The following is a 12,594-nucleotide window of genomic DNA, read 5'->3' as shown; positions in this document are numbered from 1 at the left end:
TAATTACAAAGTGACATTTCTGTATGTGCAGTGATTATTCTTTCATATTCTAGCTTCTAATTAACAAAATAACATTGCTTTGCATTTTATAAAATATATTAAAATTATTACTTAAATCAGCAAGGCTCTAAAATGTGAATTGACAAATAGAGTAAGCATCCATGTAATAATGCTATAGTGCTTGTTGTGTCTTTGCTTCATTGTGATACATTTCCGTTTTATTCTGATGACTGATCGCCTCCCCTACACTTCACTATATTCATCTTAAATAAGCATCAGTGAATCGGTTCCTCTCTGTCATGTTGCCTCACACACACACAGCTGAAGGTCAAACACACATCTCACCATCCCCACCAATGAACAGCTCTAATATTGAAAAGATGTTTTGAATTGTAGGACTTGGATTTTAAGCACACAAAAAGTAACAGCACATCACTCAGCTCTCAAAGTTCATTAAAAAAAAGATTCAGTTCAGAGTCGACACCTTCGTGAAGGACACATCACTGCTTTGAAATGCCATGGTCTAGTAACACTATTTAAAACACTACGAACTGCACCCTTATAAATTCCAATGTATCTTATGTCCCTCTTTTACTGTCCCCATCTAACTTGTACAGTTTTTAATACTGTAAATGTTACTACAACACTGCATTTGTTCATTTAACATATCTGCCACTAATTCATCAGTTAACGGAATACAAATAAGCAACATTATGTACTGTATTAATTCAACTTTTATTTGAGAAACTCCTCAGGCGTTAAAGAAGCACTGCATGTGTTAATAACTCTAACTGAATGTAAATGAACACGTTAAACGTGGATTCAGCACTTTAGGTGTTTACTGTAAAGATGTAGCCTGAGAGAACCGTGCTGCTCTGACCTATTACAGTACCAGTTTAACCCAAAGACAACAGGTTCAGAATTCTGTTGAATTCCCACAAACTGTTCATTTACACTCTCAGGTCAACATGTTTAAATGCTGTACACTAAACAGGAATCCCCAGGTCTGGTTTTTGCACTAAACTCATCATCATCATTTTTCCTAATTGTTAACTATTCAGTTTGTTTTTGGACTATGAAATGAGAGCACTTACCTTCAGCTCCTCTGTGAGAAGATCCTGCTGTATGTTTACAGAGAAGCTGTGTGTGCGCGCGCGCGTGTATGTGTGTGCGTGTGTGTGCGTGTGTGTGTATGTGAAGGCGCTCTCACACGGACCGAGGAAGTATTAACCATTTATGCCTGCATTTGCTAGCCTGTATGTCTCCTTGCTTGAAGTCCAGTCCAGACGTTTAACTGGCTATAACCTTCAAGAAAATAAGCAAAAATCAATACATGCAAAGAGTGATATTTTGAGTTAAAACTGATGTATAAATACTGTGACACTTTATTTTTTTTAAAGAAAAAAAAAATCTAGATATTCTATGGGTCTTGCATTCCTCCATTCAGAACAGTTCAAGATCAGTTCAAATTTTCTTCGTTTATTTTTTTTAATACAGGAAAATAGGAATATTTCAAGCCTTTTTTGTTTTAATCTTGATGATTACAGCTTACAGCTCATAGAAATTCAAAATCCAGTATGTCAAAATGTTAGAATAAAGAATTTATAATACAGAAATGTTGCAGTCCTAGTGTGAAGCCACTCCTGAATCAGAGACAGTGACAGAAGCATCTTACCTGGGCTAAGGAGAAAAACCCCTGAAGCACAGGGAAAACATGCAAACTCCAGCATACACAGGGCAGAGGCAGGAATTGAACCCCCAACCCCGGAGATGTGAGGCAAACATGCTAACCATGTTATGTGTATGGATTTGGTTTGCTGGAATTGTGTATTGTACCTTACACTTATCTTTTTTTCTTCTTTTTTACAATTACAAATTGTAATTGTCATATTTTAAAACTATATTATCCTGTACATAGATCTTCTGTATTGTCTTGATTGTTTCAAAAGGATTCTGAAGCTATTTCCTGATTCTGAATGACAATGAGACTTATAGAACAATGACAGCATGTATTGTGGAAGCTGCACTTTATTTGAAAAAAATTACACTAGTTTTCTTACAGTTGTTTTTTTTTTTTTTTTTTAAATATGTAAACAAAAGAAAACAATCTGTGAGGACGACAATATTCAGCAGAACGTCAATAAAGTCTGATTCAATCGAATTGCTTTCACATTTCAATCCATCCTTAGCTAAACACCCAGTATTCAGTATATACATAACGCACTGGTCAACAGTGCTCAATGTTCCTTTTGGTCAAGACGTCCTTTTTGTATTTTACACGATAGATATACAGTGATAAATATGACCTTTGTCCATTTACGATATCAAATTAGGCAAGTGGGCCCAGCCAGCAGTCCTGGGAGAAGTGGCTTGCTTTATTCAAGTCTGAAACATGTGGGCAAATCTTCACATTCAGAGAGGCAGCCATCGTGAACTGTGTATGTGAAACAATGGCATGCCATGCATAATGCAGAAACACATCTCTTCCCAAGTGCAACACCTGGAGGATACTTTGACAACTCAGTTCAAAAACCCTAGGCATGGATATCGGCTATAGATCAGCAAACCAGGTTCTAAATCTTATTTGCCCAATACTTCTGGGTTGTGAATGCTTGATCTACAAAGAGTATTTCTAGACATGAAACATAGAGAATACTTAGTGTTCTATATCATTTAACTTACAGGTGTAATTTTCACATAGCTATTTTAAAATCTCTAATTGCTTTAAATCGCCTTATACAATCCAACACCCATGTGTAATGTTAAATTATTTAAAGTTTTTCCAATGCATACACATTCATACATGTTCTCCTTTTGAGTATGAACCATAAATAAATACAAACACACACACATGAGGTCTATTTGTGAAAATAATTAAAAAGACAAAACTAAACAAAGTGGTAAAATATCACTGTATCCTATTTACTGTAGGAGTTTATGACAGAGTTTAGGGAGATTTCTGCCTCTCTCCCCTGTTAAAAACAAAAAGAAAAGAAAAAAGCAACAGGGAACATTAACATAGATTTTCTCACAAAGTCAAACTCTCTCAGTCCCAGTTACCTAGCTTTACAGATTATAAAATGCATGAGGAATCCCCATCAGGGTAGAACAGCAGCATCACTTCATATCGCAGACAAATTACAAAATGATTCTAATAAGCTCTCAGTCTTATTACACCTTCTGTTCCTGCACCGTTGACATTTTAGACATGTTTGGTTCCTCTGAAGAGCAGGACAGCACAGACCACAGAGCTGCGCTGGACAATGCTTTAACTTCAGGAAGTGAGTTCAGCTTGTGTTACATAAACTGCATCTGTAAGCAAAACATTAAAAGGTTTTATTGCATACAAATGAAATTTCTACAACTAAAACACATTTTTAAAAAAAAAAGGTTAACGGAATTTAATTTTATTTCCAGAGCAATTAGATTGGCCCAGTACTTTATATTCATGAATTTTGGCCAACCAATATTTTGGCTGACAATTGTTATAGTTAAAATGAATAAAGCTCTTAGTTTATTGGCCAAATTAGTCCTGAATGTACTTTTGATCCAAAAACTTTCAGTGCTATTCATTCAATTTTATAAAATGGTTTGCCAAATGTCACAATATGATTTTGGAAAGATGACCGTGCAATGCATTATTTTCACAGAGTACTGATAACTCTGACAACAGGGAAATTCAGAAAACCGTTCCTGCTATGAGCTGAGAACATAGCAAGCACGGTTTGTTTCACAAAGTTTTCAAACATTGCTCAGACAATATTCCCAGTTAGACAAAAACTAACATTATTAAATGCCCGTATTAACATTTGTATTAATGTTGGGCAGCACGTCACAGTTCCAGTGTTCCCAGGATAGGCTCCAGATCCACTGTAACACTTACCCAGATACAGTGGTTACTGAAAATGAATGAATGAATGTATGTCATTAGCAGTCATACAAATAAAATGTTCACACATATTACATAAAAGCATTCTATGGTAACACAGAAATCATGACATGTTAAATGTTCTAGGAACCAAAAGGTACTACAAATATTAAAAATGAATATTCGAAAAAGTTCAGCTAACCCACAAATTGATAGGTGGGCCTTAAGGATCTCCAAACCGCTATCCTTTTTGCCCCTCTACCAGCTTCCAACCAACCAAACTGAAAAGACCAATTACCTGGGTTATGTGAGTTGGTAGCTGGGAGAGAACAAAAATTAGAACCTTTTTTTGCAGGTCTAGATGAAAGCATAGAAGTCATGCAATAACTAGACAAAAGCACAAGGGTCATGAAGTACCTACATTAAAAACACAGGGGTCATGCAGCACCTAGATTAAAAACACAGGGAGCATGTAGTACCTAGACAAGAGATGACGTTCTACAAGAAATCCTTGAGAGAGAGCTGTGCAAAGGGGTCTTGTCCTGGAGCTCGAAGAGGGCTCTGACTGGAGGGACTAGAGGCAGCAGAGGGCTAGTACAGACAGCATGACACAAAAAGAGAAACAGAGAAGGAAAGAGCTCAGAGAGGTAAAGGAAGGAATACACAAAGGAGAGAGGCCTACAGTAAGGAAGAGAGATCTTTGGGTCTCAGGGCCAATGTAAACACAGTGGACCAGGGTTATTAGGAAGAGCTGCCCTCTCTACACAGCATATAATTACTCTAACAAAGGAGCTTCCACGGGGCTATAATGTTTATATACACAAGTAGAAATGTATACCTGTGCACTGGACACTGATCCAAATGGGTTGGACGGCCTCATGACAGGCTGTGTGTACATCACTGTGGGCTGCGTCATCATGGACATTGAGGGCAACTGTGGGGGCTACACACAGTCAAGCTTTGAGAAACATGCCTATCATTTCAAAATTAGAGTCTCAGTTAGCAAGTGTTCAACTGTTATACTCCTCTGAGGTTTAAAACAATTGAAATGCAATGTGGTGGAAACATCTTGGATAAATAATGTAATTAGGAACTTTACAAGAACTTTGTTTCAAAAGTGAAAATTAACATTTAAAATGGACCAAGAGGAATGGATCAATACACAGTCGATAGTCTATGTTATCTGACAGCTGAGACACACAGCAAAATCACCTCTAATTAATCAAACCTAGGCAAGGGGATAGAGAACGTAATATATTTTCAATATATTACAATGATTACAAAAAATATCTAAATGGAAATGTTAAATAGGCTTTTCCCCTTTTTGATAGGTTGCTTTTAAAACATGGCATGACATTAGATTACATTACATTAGACATTATATTTTTTTGCCTTCAACAAATTACTGGAAAACGATTGTAGAAGTGTAAATTGGAGAACCCGGGCTGTAGTTCTGGGTGACTTATATTTTATGCTAGATAACTAGGCCCCCTCAGTGAATGACATGGGTGGGCCTCTGAATGTGAGAAGGAGCTTTTTTGACTAGCAGCATAGCATAAGTATGACCTCAGTGAGAGTTTGAGACCTCAGAATGCAGAGTGGATCATTAAATGAGTGACTTTAGAATGAAGTGAATGAATCAACGGTATCTCAGGACTGTGCATGTTGTAGTATTTGAAGTTAATAGTGTAGGGGGCTATAGAGGTGCCAGAGTAGAGAGGGGTTGGGCTGAATTGTGTGAAAACATGTATCTGCATGACTCCAAAAGAGGTGAGACTACAAGGTGACTGGCAGGAGCCGACAACCAGGAGAAAGAGTGAGCCATTTTCTTGCGGAACAGATAAGGTGGTAAGCTTGTAAATGATATTCAGTTGATTTATCCTTCTTGTCGATGTTGTATTGTAACCCACTTGTGAAATTTTTACGCTAGAGAACTTATGATATCCAGTAGTGACTAACGAGAAGTGGTGGTGAGTTTCTTGACATTTATTTCAAAATGAGTTTTCAGCCTGTTGCTTATCTAATCCATGTCTTTTTATCCTCTGGTGTACTAACACTATCTAGTCTGTGCCAAATTTTTGACAAAAGAATAAAGATTCTCCAATTCGATAACAAAATACACAATACAGAATTGGTTAAAAAAAAGGCCAATAAAGCGCCTTTTTGAGTTTTCCCTCCAGCGTCCTTATTCCATACCCATATCTTGGAGGTGTTACACAAGTGCCGAAACCCAGGAATTGAGGAAGGGCGTCATCATGGAGTACTTACCACTTGCCCAGATCATCCAGTCCCTCACCAGCCTCCACCAGACCCAACATCAGGCCCCCCTCAACCTATGCAAAGAGCAGGAACAGAGCATCCAGTCCCAGATCAAAGCCCAGGAGTAGGACCGGCAGGTTCTCCTGTCAGGGGAAGCCCAGCTCATGGCCCAACAGCTTCTGGCAGTGAGCCTGTTGGAGTACCCAGACTTGAAGTGGGCAATATTGCAATGAGCTGGCCACACCTCCGAACAGCACAGTCAGCACTTCCGCTTGCTGACACTCAGTGAGTTCAGCCGCCCATTCGCCTTCGCCCAAAAGCTCAGAGATGGCTGCCAAAGACACTTGCCAAAGATGGCTGATGGCAGAGGGGCACGACGCCAAAGGAGTAGTTGACCTTGTGCTACTGGAGCAGTTCATCTCCTGACTACTGGTGCGGACGGCGGAGTGGATCCGGTGCCACCGTCTGACGATGCTAGACGATGCAATCCAGCTGGCAGAGGACCACCTAGTAGCGTATCGGGGGGGCAGGCAAGCCCATCCTTTCTCTATCTGTCTCGCTCCATCATTTTCGTACTTCTCCTCCTCGTCCTACCCCATCTCTACACCGCGGAAATGGGGGCCAATTCCATCAGCTCCCCAGTCCGAGAGTTTCCCTACCCCTCCCTCCTCTTCTTCTTCTTCACTGCTGATGGGTCCTGCAGTATTGCGAGACGGTGTGGAATGTGTGCAGCATTGGCTGGGGAGGCGGGGCTGGGCCTGTCAAAGTCAGCTCCATGTCAGGGGGTCACAGACAGTGGGGAGGGCCCCGCTCCTCCCCTACTGGGGTGGGGGATTTCCTTTTGGAGAAGTTGTGCGACGAGACACTCAAGTACACCTTCCACCAAGTGAGAATAAACAATGGTCAGCAAAATCAGCCTAATGTTGCACTGTCCAACCCATATTTTTCAATTATTAAGGATAACTGGGAGGGGTATATCGATAGGATAACTATATCGAGTGATGCAGGACACTCAAACCAGATAGCAAATGACCCAATTGTTGGTCCCAAAGAGCCATTGGGAAATGTTATTCGATGCGGTTCATTAGAATCCCATGGCTGGGCATTTAGGGCAGGATAAAACATTAAACCTTCCAACAGCTCATTTTTATTGGCCAAGCATTCACAGCAATGTTCAGAGGTGGTGTGCGGCATGTCGCGAATGTCAGCTGGTGAATCCACCAGCCACCCCAAAAGAGCCATTGTGCCCCTTACCATTAATCAATGTCACCTTCAAAAGAATTGGTATGGACCAATTCTCGCAAATTACTTACGAAGTGGCAAGGACTCCTTTCCCACACACCCCAGCTTCCTCTATACTTAAATAAAACCCATTTTACCTCGGATCCCTGCGTCTGTGTTTTGCATTTGGGTCCCCACATCTCTAAGACCATAACAGAACAATCTGGCCACTATGGACCCAGCAGAACCCGTTAACCAGCACACAGCTCTGTCTAGCCAAGAGACCTTCTTCAGACAATAGATGCAATACCTCCATAGCCTCACCGCGAGCAGCCGTGTCACAGATAGCCTGATCAAGCTCAACAGGCAGCTAGATCGTGTCTCAGCCCAGATTGGCCAGATGTTTCCCAGTTTTCAGCCCAGCCCAGTCCGTACCTGCAATGTTTCCAGTTCCCAAGGTGCCAGAGCTTTGTCTGTCCCCACTACAAGTTGTGTATTCCCCCCCAGTGTTCTCTCACTTTTGGACAGCAGCCACCTTTCCTCTCAGATAGTATGCCCCGTTTCAACAAGGGGATAGCAGACAGACTTCAGTGCAACCAGGCACTGTTGGATCAAATCATGGATAGGTTCAATGCCATGTCCACCCCAGTGAGTTTTTTGGGGAGGGGACTCCCGTCCTGGCTGGAGCAGTCGCTCTGCCTCCTAGCTCCACTGAGGACATGACTCTGCCCCCTTGCTCTGCAGAGGATGGCGCTCCGCCCCGCAGAGGACGTCATGGCACCCCTAGCTCCACAGAGGACATCGCACCACCCCCTTGCTCTGCAGAGTACATTGCTCTGCCTCCTAGCCCCGCAGAGGACGTCGCTCTGCCTCCTAGCCCCGCAGAGGATGTCGCTCTGCCTCCTAGCCCCGCAGAGGACGTCGCTCTGCCTCCTAGCCCTGCAGAGGACTTCACTCCGCCCCCTAGCTCCACAGAGGACGTCACTCTACCTTCTAGCTCTGCAGGAGCGCTCCCTTCTCCGTGGCGCATCAGTATGTACTCAACTCCCATGCTGCGGGACAGAGTTCGAATTCCAACCCCGACTACTGACCCCGACTGGAATGAGCAGGTAACACATGACAATTCTCACCGGTGTGTAATTAGTGAAAGTGACGTGTTTGTGTCTCTCTGTGCTTTCAGAAGAGCCCCGTAGGAGGAAAGCGAGAGAGAGTGAGACTGAAGCAGTGCAGAGCCGTGTGTGTGTGTGTGTGTGTGTGTGTGTGTGCGTACATATGCGTGCATTAATAAAAACCACAGAAACATGAAGGTAAAAAGAGTCACGGTCAATAAAGCGCTTTTTGAGTTTTCCCAAGCCTGCCTCTAGCTTCCTTATTCCAGACTCGAATCTGGGAAGTGTTACACATGGGAAAAAACCAGGCATTGTAATTTGATATTTTACACTACATTTTAGCTAGCTAGTTAGATATTAGCTGTGTCTAATAGTTTCAGGGAAAGCTGCTAAATCCTGCTCATGGTCTGGCCTGGAGCAGCACTCTATAAAACTAAAGCAGAGCAGAGAATACTTACCCCTTCATCCAGAGCCTATATGTTAGATAGCAAGCAAACATGTGTCTAGTTTCTTCAGTAATGTTTGTGCTATTTATGTTACTGCAGAATGAGCACATTTGCACCACAGCAGGTCAGTGATGCAAGGATATTACTGCTTTGTCAGCTAGTCGCAGTAAGAGTTAAGCAGCTGATGGTTGCTAAAAGATCATTTCTTGCGGAATTTTTTTTTTCCCATCGGAAACTAAATAGTATGTAATTACACCACTGGTGTCACTAATATTTACGCATATCACTTAGTGTACATTATGCAGTTGGTGACCCAGCATTGAATTTTTATATTATATTTATATATATATATATATATATATATATATATATATATATATATATATATATATGTGAATAATTTTTTACTGCGTGCACTCGTAGCTGTGAACTCTGCATGAATGAACAGTGGAACACAACACACAAAATTTTCTTCCACAAACAGCTTGCAGTGACATTTTTGTACCAGAGTGTGAAATCCCAAAATCTTATATTCTGTAGCTTTAAGCTTCCAAAATACATACCAGGCCATATCCCATCATGCCTGTCGGGGTTGTTGCAGGGAAGGCCATAACTGATGTAGGCTATAAAACAAAATGGGAACCAGTGAAACCACAAGCAATATACTTTACCAAACTTCCTATATGACCAAGCTCCAAAATTTACCATTGAGACAGGGTTCCATGTAGTGGAAGGGGCTGCTTTGGGCTGCCAGTTCATTCCACCTGTCAGTTTCTTCTCTCCTGGCTGGTTCCAGTGGATATCACTGTTATCACATTAAGAGTCAGTTAGTGCTTTAAAAATGAATTTGCTTTAACTATCTAAAAATAAAATTAGCTTACTTTTTAGTGGTGCCATTTCCAATTCCCAAGTCTGAAATAATTGAAAAGGTGATATAATATGATATATAGGTTTTTAATGTTAAATTATAGGTACAAAGGCATAAATTCTAAACATTTATTAAGTAATTCTACATATAAAGACTTACTTCCAACTAGATTTGCTAAGGAGGAGTCTAGGTCACTTGACATGAGCTTTTCTGGGTACTGAGAAGAAAGCTGATTAGAGCTGGCCATTGTGGGCTTCAAAATCCCACCTGAAAGGTTTTCCAAAATGACAAGAGACAAAACCATCTACATGAAATGCATAGCTGCAATATGTGACTTAAGAGAATGGCAGATTTGTCTGAAGCACAAAGAGTCAGAGTCAAACAAATAGACACGTTCCATAATAGCGCAGTGGGTACATATAGTTAAGTGTACTATACCATTGGTGTCCAAGTTACTAGAGGAGGCAGCTTTGTTTCCAAAAACAGACTCAAAGTCAACATTTAGCTCCCCTGTACTCTGTGGTGGAGGAACCTGTGGGGGCCCATATCCTGCAAAAGACAAAAACATTGTACTTATATGTATTTTTATTCAGTCAGAATAAGCTGTAGAATTTAATATAATGTAATTTTACATAACTAAAATGGAGTCTGTCTGACCAAAATTCACAGAGATGCTAAAAATGCTTATGCACACAAAGAACAAAAATGACTTACAGTAGTGAACAAAAGTCACCCTAAGTAATTGGACAATTCACTGATAAGCAGTTTCGTGAACAGGTGTGGCCTGTTTCCTCGTTATTTCATGACAAATTAAGGAGATAAATGGTCTGGAGTTGATTCCAAGTGTTGAATTTGCATTTGGTAGCTGTTCATGGGAAGCCATTTCTTGTTTACACTGACTTCAGAAATGCCTCATACCAAGACAAAGCAAGGTGGGTGCTTTTCTTCTTGTTTTCATGTTGCTATTTAGTTTATTAAGTCCAGGATACAAGAACATTGAATCTGATGCTCAGCTCAAATAGCCCACATTCACCAGAACCAAATGGGTCCCTTTCAATGCCTGCCAGATAAAACCTATTTCCCCCACAACATCTGTGATGGCCTAATTACATGGGCGCACATCTCTGAGGTGTTACTGAAACACACCAACTGTTATATGCTTTTGGCGGAAATCAATTCTGATTGGCATTTAGCACCTCATGAAATCATGCTATATGTGTGCCCAAGCCAAGTTCCTCAAAATTCTGCTGGCCAGCATTCTGCTTCCAGTTCCTCAACGTCCCTGGTCATATCTGAGAACTTTCTGTGCTGATCGCCTCGAAGATTGGTCTTGGTCTTATCTGCACAAAATGCAGCCAGTAAAACAGCTACACAGCTCACACCATTTCAACACCCACAGGCGTCTGGAGCAGGCAACTCAGCATCATATAGGTCCCCACCATTTAAATTTACAAACAACAAGTGACTCAGCTGTTCGGAAACCCAGGAGAAGTTCATTCCACAAACTGGGTGCCAGAACAGAGAAGAGTCTTGATAAATACCTTCCTTGTTCCTCCTTCCTGAGGGATGGGCAGATCAAGTTGAGCCATGTTTATGTTCTGAAAGGAATGTGGTACAGAGTGGGGTTTGATCAGTGACCAAGCAAGAGCCCATCGGAGAAAAACTCCACCAGCCTACATGGTCTGGATCATCCTTGACTCCTGTAGGTGTGGAGGATATCACCAATATCGACTAGGAGGTATATGTTGTCCTGAGAAACGCTGCTGGGTCCTGACACAGGCATCCTGGATCCACTCCTAACTAGGAAGTTTCATGCACTTCCCCCCATTTGCCCAGGTCTTTGCCACAAGATCTGACCTAGAGAGCCTGCTCCTGGAGTGAGATCTTTAGGGAGAGGTACTTTCACAAAGGCATTTGTTCTTGCTTCCATTTCTTCTACACATTCAAGCTACATTTCCCAGCCAGCTTCCATGATAGCTGATGGACTCCACACCCTATTTTGTGACCAGTTACCAAACTCAGCACTAGCACTGGCCATGCTCTCAGTCCCCGGTCTTATTGTGTTTCTAAAAGACTAAGACGCCTTGCTCCAGAATCATTCTTTGTAATATTGTACATCTGTTTGTTTGATTTTGACCCTGATATCATTTATCTTTCTGCTCTTTTAAATTTGCCTAGGCCATGCCGGTTGCTCATTGGCTAATCTTGGCCCGTTTCATGGTTTTTGATTATTGCCCTCTTGTTTTGGTCTTCTGTTTATGTTAATAAACTTGGTACCGGTATAACTCAGTAAGCGAATTGTGACAATTTGTACTATATACATTGTGCATGTATTATTCCACTTTTAGTAAGAATTTAAGTCATTTTGATCTGAACAAAGCATAAGTGTTTAGTCAGGCAAGAGGAACATGAGAGAAAAGTGGGAGAGCTGCAGGAGAGGGAAACAGGACACAGAACAGAGCTGACAGGAGACATAAGGAGCCAAAAAGAGTCACAGATAAAGCAAGCTGCAGTCACAAGCCCCGTACCTCGGAACAGACCTGCTACAGTGGAAGACTCAGGTGGGAAGGGAGAGGGGTTTGTGAGATGCTGGATCATAGAAGCTTGACCAAAAGAATCTAACACAAAAGTAGAGAGAATGAGAGATGGCATCTCGAACATTACAGACTCTTGAATAGTGATGCATTTTATATTAGTCTGAAGAGTAAACACTAGAGACATGGTCAATATTTGCATGTAGCGGTCATCACTATGTATCCATGTTTGTTAAAAAAAAAAAATGGCATTCAGTATAGATGAGAAGCTTATCATGTGCTTATGATA

The 12,594-nt window shown here is 41.3% G+C and overlaps 2 protein-coding genes across 10 annotated transcripts in view; both read right to left on the bottom strand.

Annotated features, from left to right (window-relative positions):
* sytl2b (synaptotagmin-like 2b) overlaps positions 1–1,368 on the bottom strand; it is a 32,272-nt gene extending 30,904 nt beyond the window's left edge. For 3 of the 6 annotated variants that reach the window (XM_053646898.1, XM_053646900.1, XM_053646901.1), the window contains exon 1: positions 1,095–1,366. The gene's annotated coding sequence lies outside the window, so the exon portion shown is untranslated. Of the gene's footprint in view, positions 1–1,094 lie in introns of all 6 variants that reach the window. The other 3 variants (XM_053646903.1, XM_053646904.1, XM_053646902.1) reach the window with 2 other exon arrangements.
* A 642-nt stretch (positions 1,369–2,010) lies between these two features.
* picalmb (phosphatidylinositol binding clathrin assembly protein b) overlaps positions 2,011–12,594 on the bottom strand; it is a 29,900-nt gene continuing 19,316 nt past the window's right edge. For 2 of the 4 annotated variants that reach the window (XM_053647054.1, XM_053647055.1), the window contains 9 exons: positions 12,300–12,389; positions 10,210–10,320; positions 9,931–10,038; positions 9,785–9,815; positions 9,609–9,708; positions 9,467–9,526; positions 4,707–4,811; positions 4,348–4,459; positions 2,011–3,312 (listed from right to left, as the gene is read on the bottom strand). In XM_053647054.1, coding sequence (XP_053503029.1) covers positions 4,367–4,459; positions 4,707–4,811; positions 9,467–9,526; positions 9,609–9,708; positions 9,785–9,815; positions 9,931–10,038; positions 10,210–10,320; positions 12,300–12,389 — 698 coding nt within the window. In that variant the 3' untranslated portion in view covers positions 2,011–3,312; positions 4,348–4,366. The remainder of the gene's footprint in view (positions 3,313–4,347; positions 4,460–4,706; positions 4,812–9,466; positions 9,527–9,608; positions 9,709–9,784; positions 9,816–9,930; positions 10,039–10,209; positions 10,321–12,299; positions 12,390–12,594) is intronic. The other 2 variants (XM_053647056.1, XM_053647057.1) reach the window with 1 other exon arrangement.

Source organism: Ictalurus furcatus, chromosome 17 (genome assembly GCF_023375685.1).
Source record: "Ictalurus furcatus strain D&B chromosome 17, Billie_1.0, whole genome shotgun sequence".
NCBI classification, from domain to species: domain Eukaryota; kingdom Metazoa; phylum Chordata; class Actinopteri; order Siluriformes; family Ictaluridae; genus Ictalurus; species Ictalurus furcatus.
Note: the sequence above shows the minus strand (reverse complement) of the source record. Positions and strands in the feature narration are given on the sequence as shown.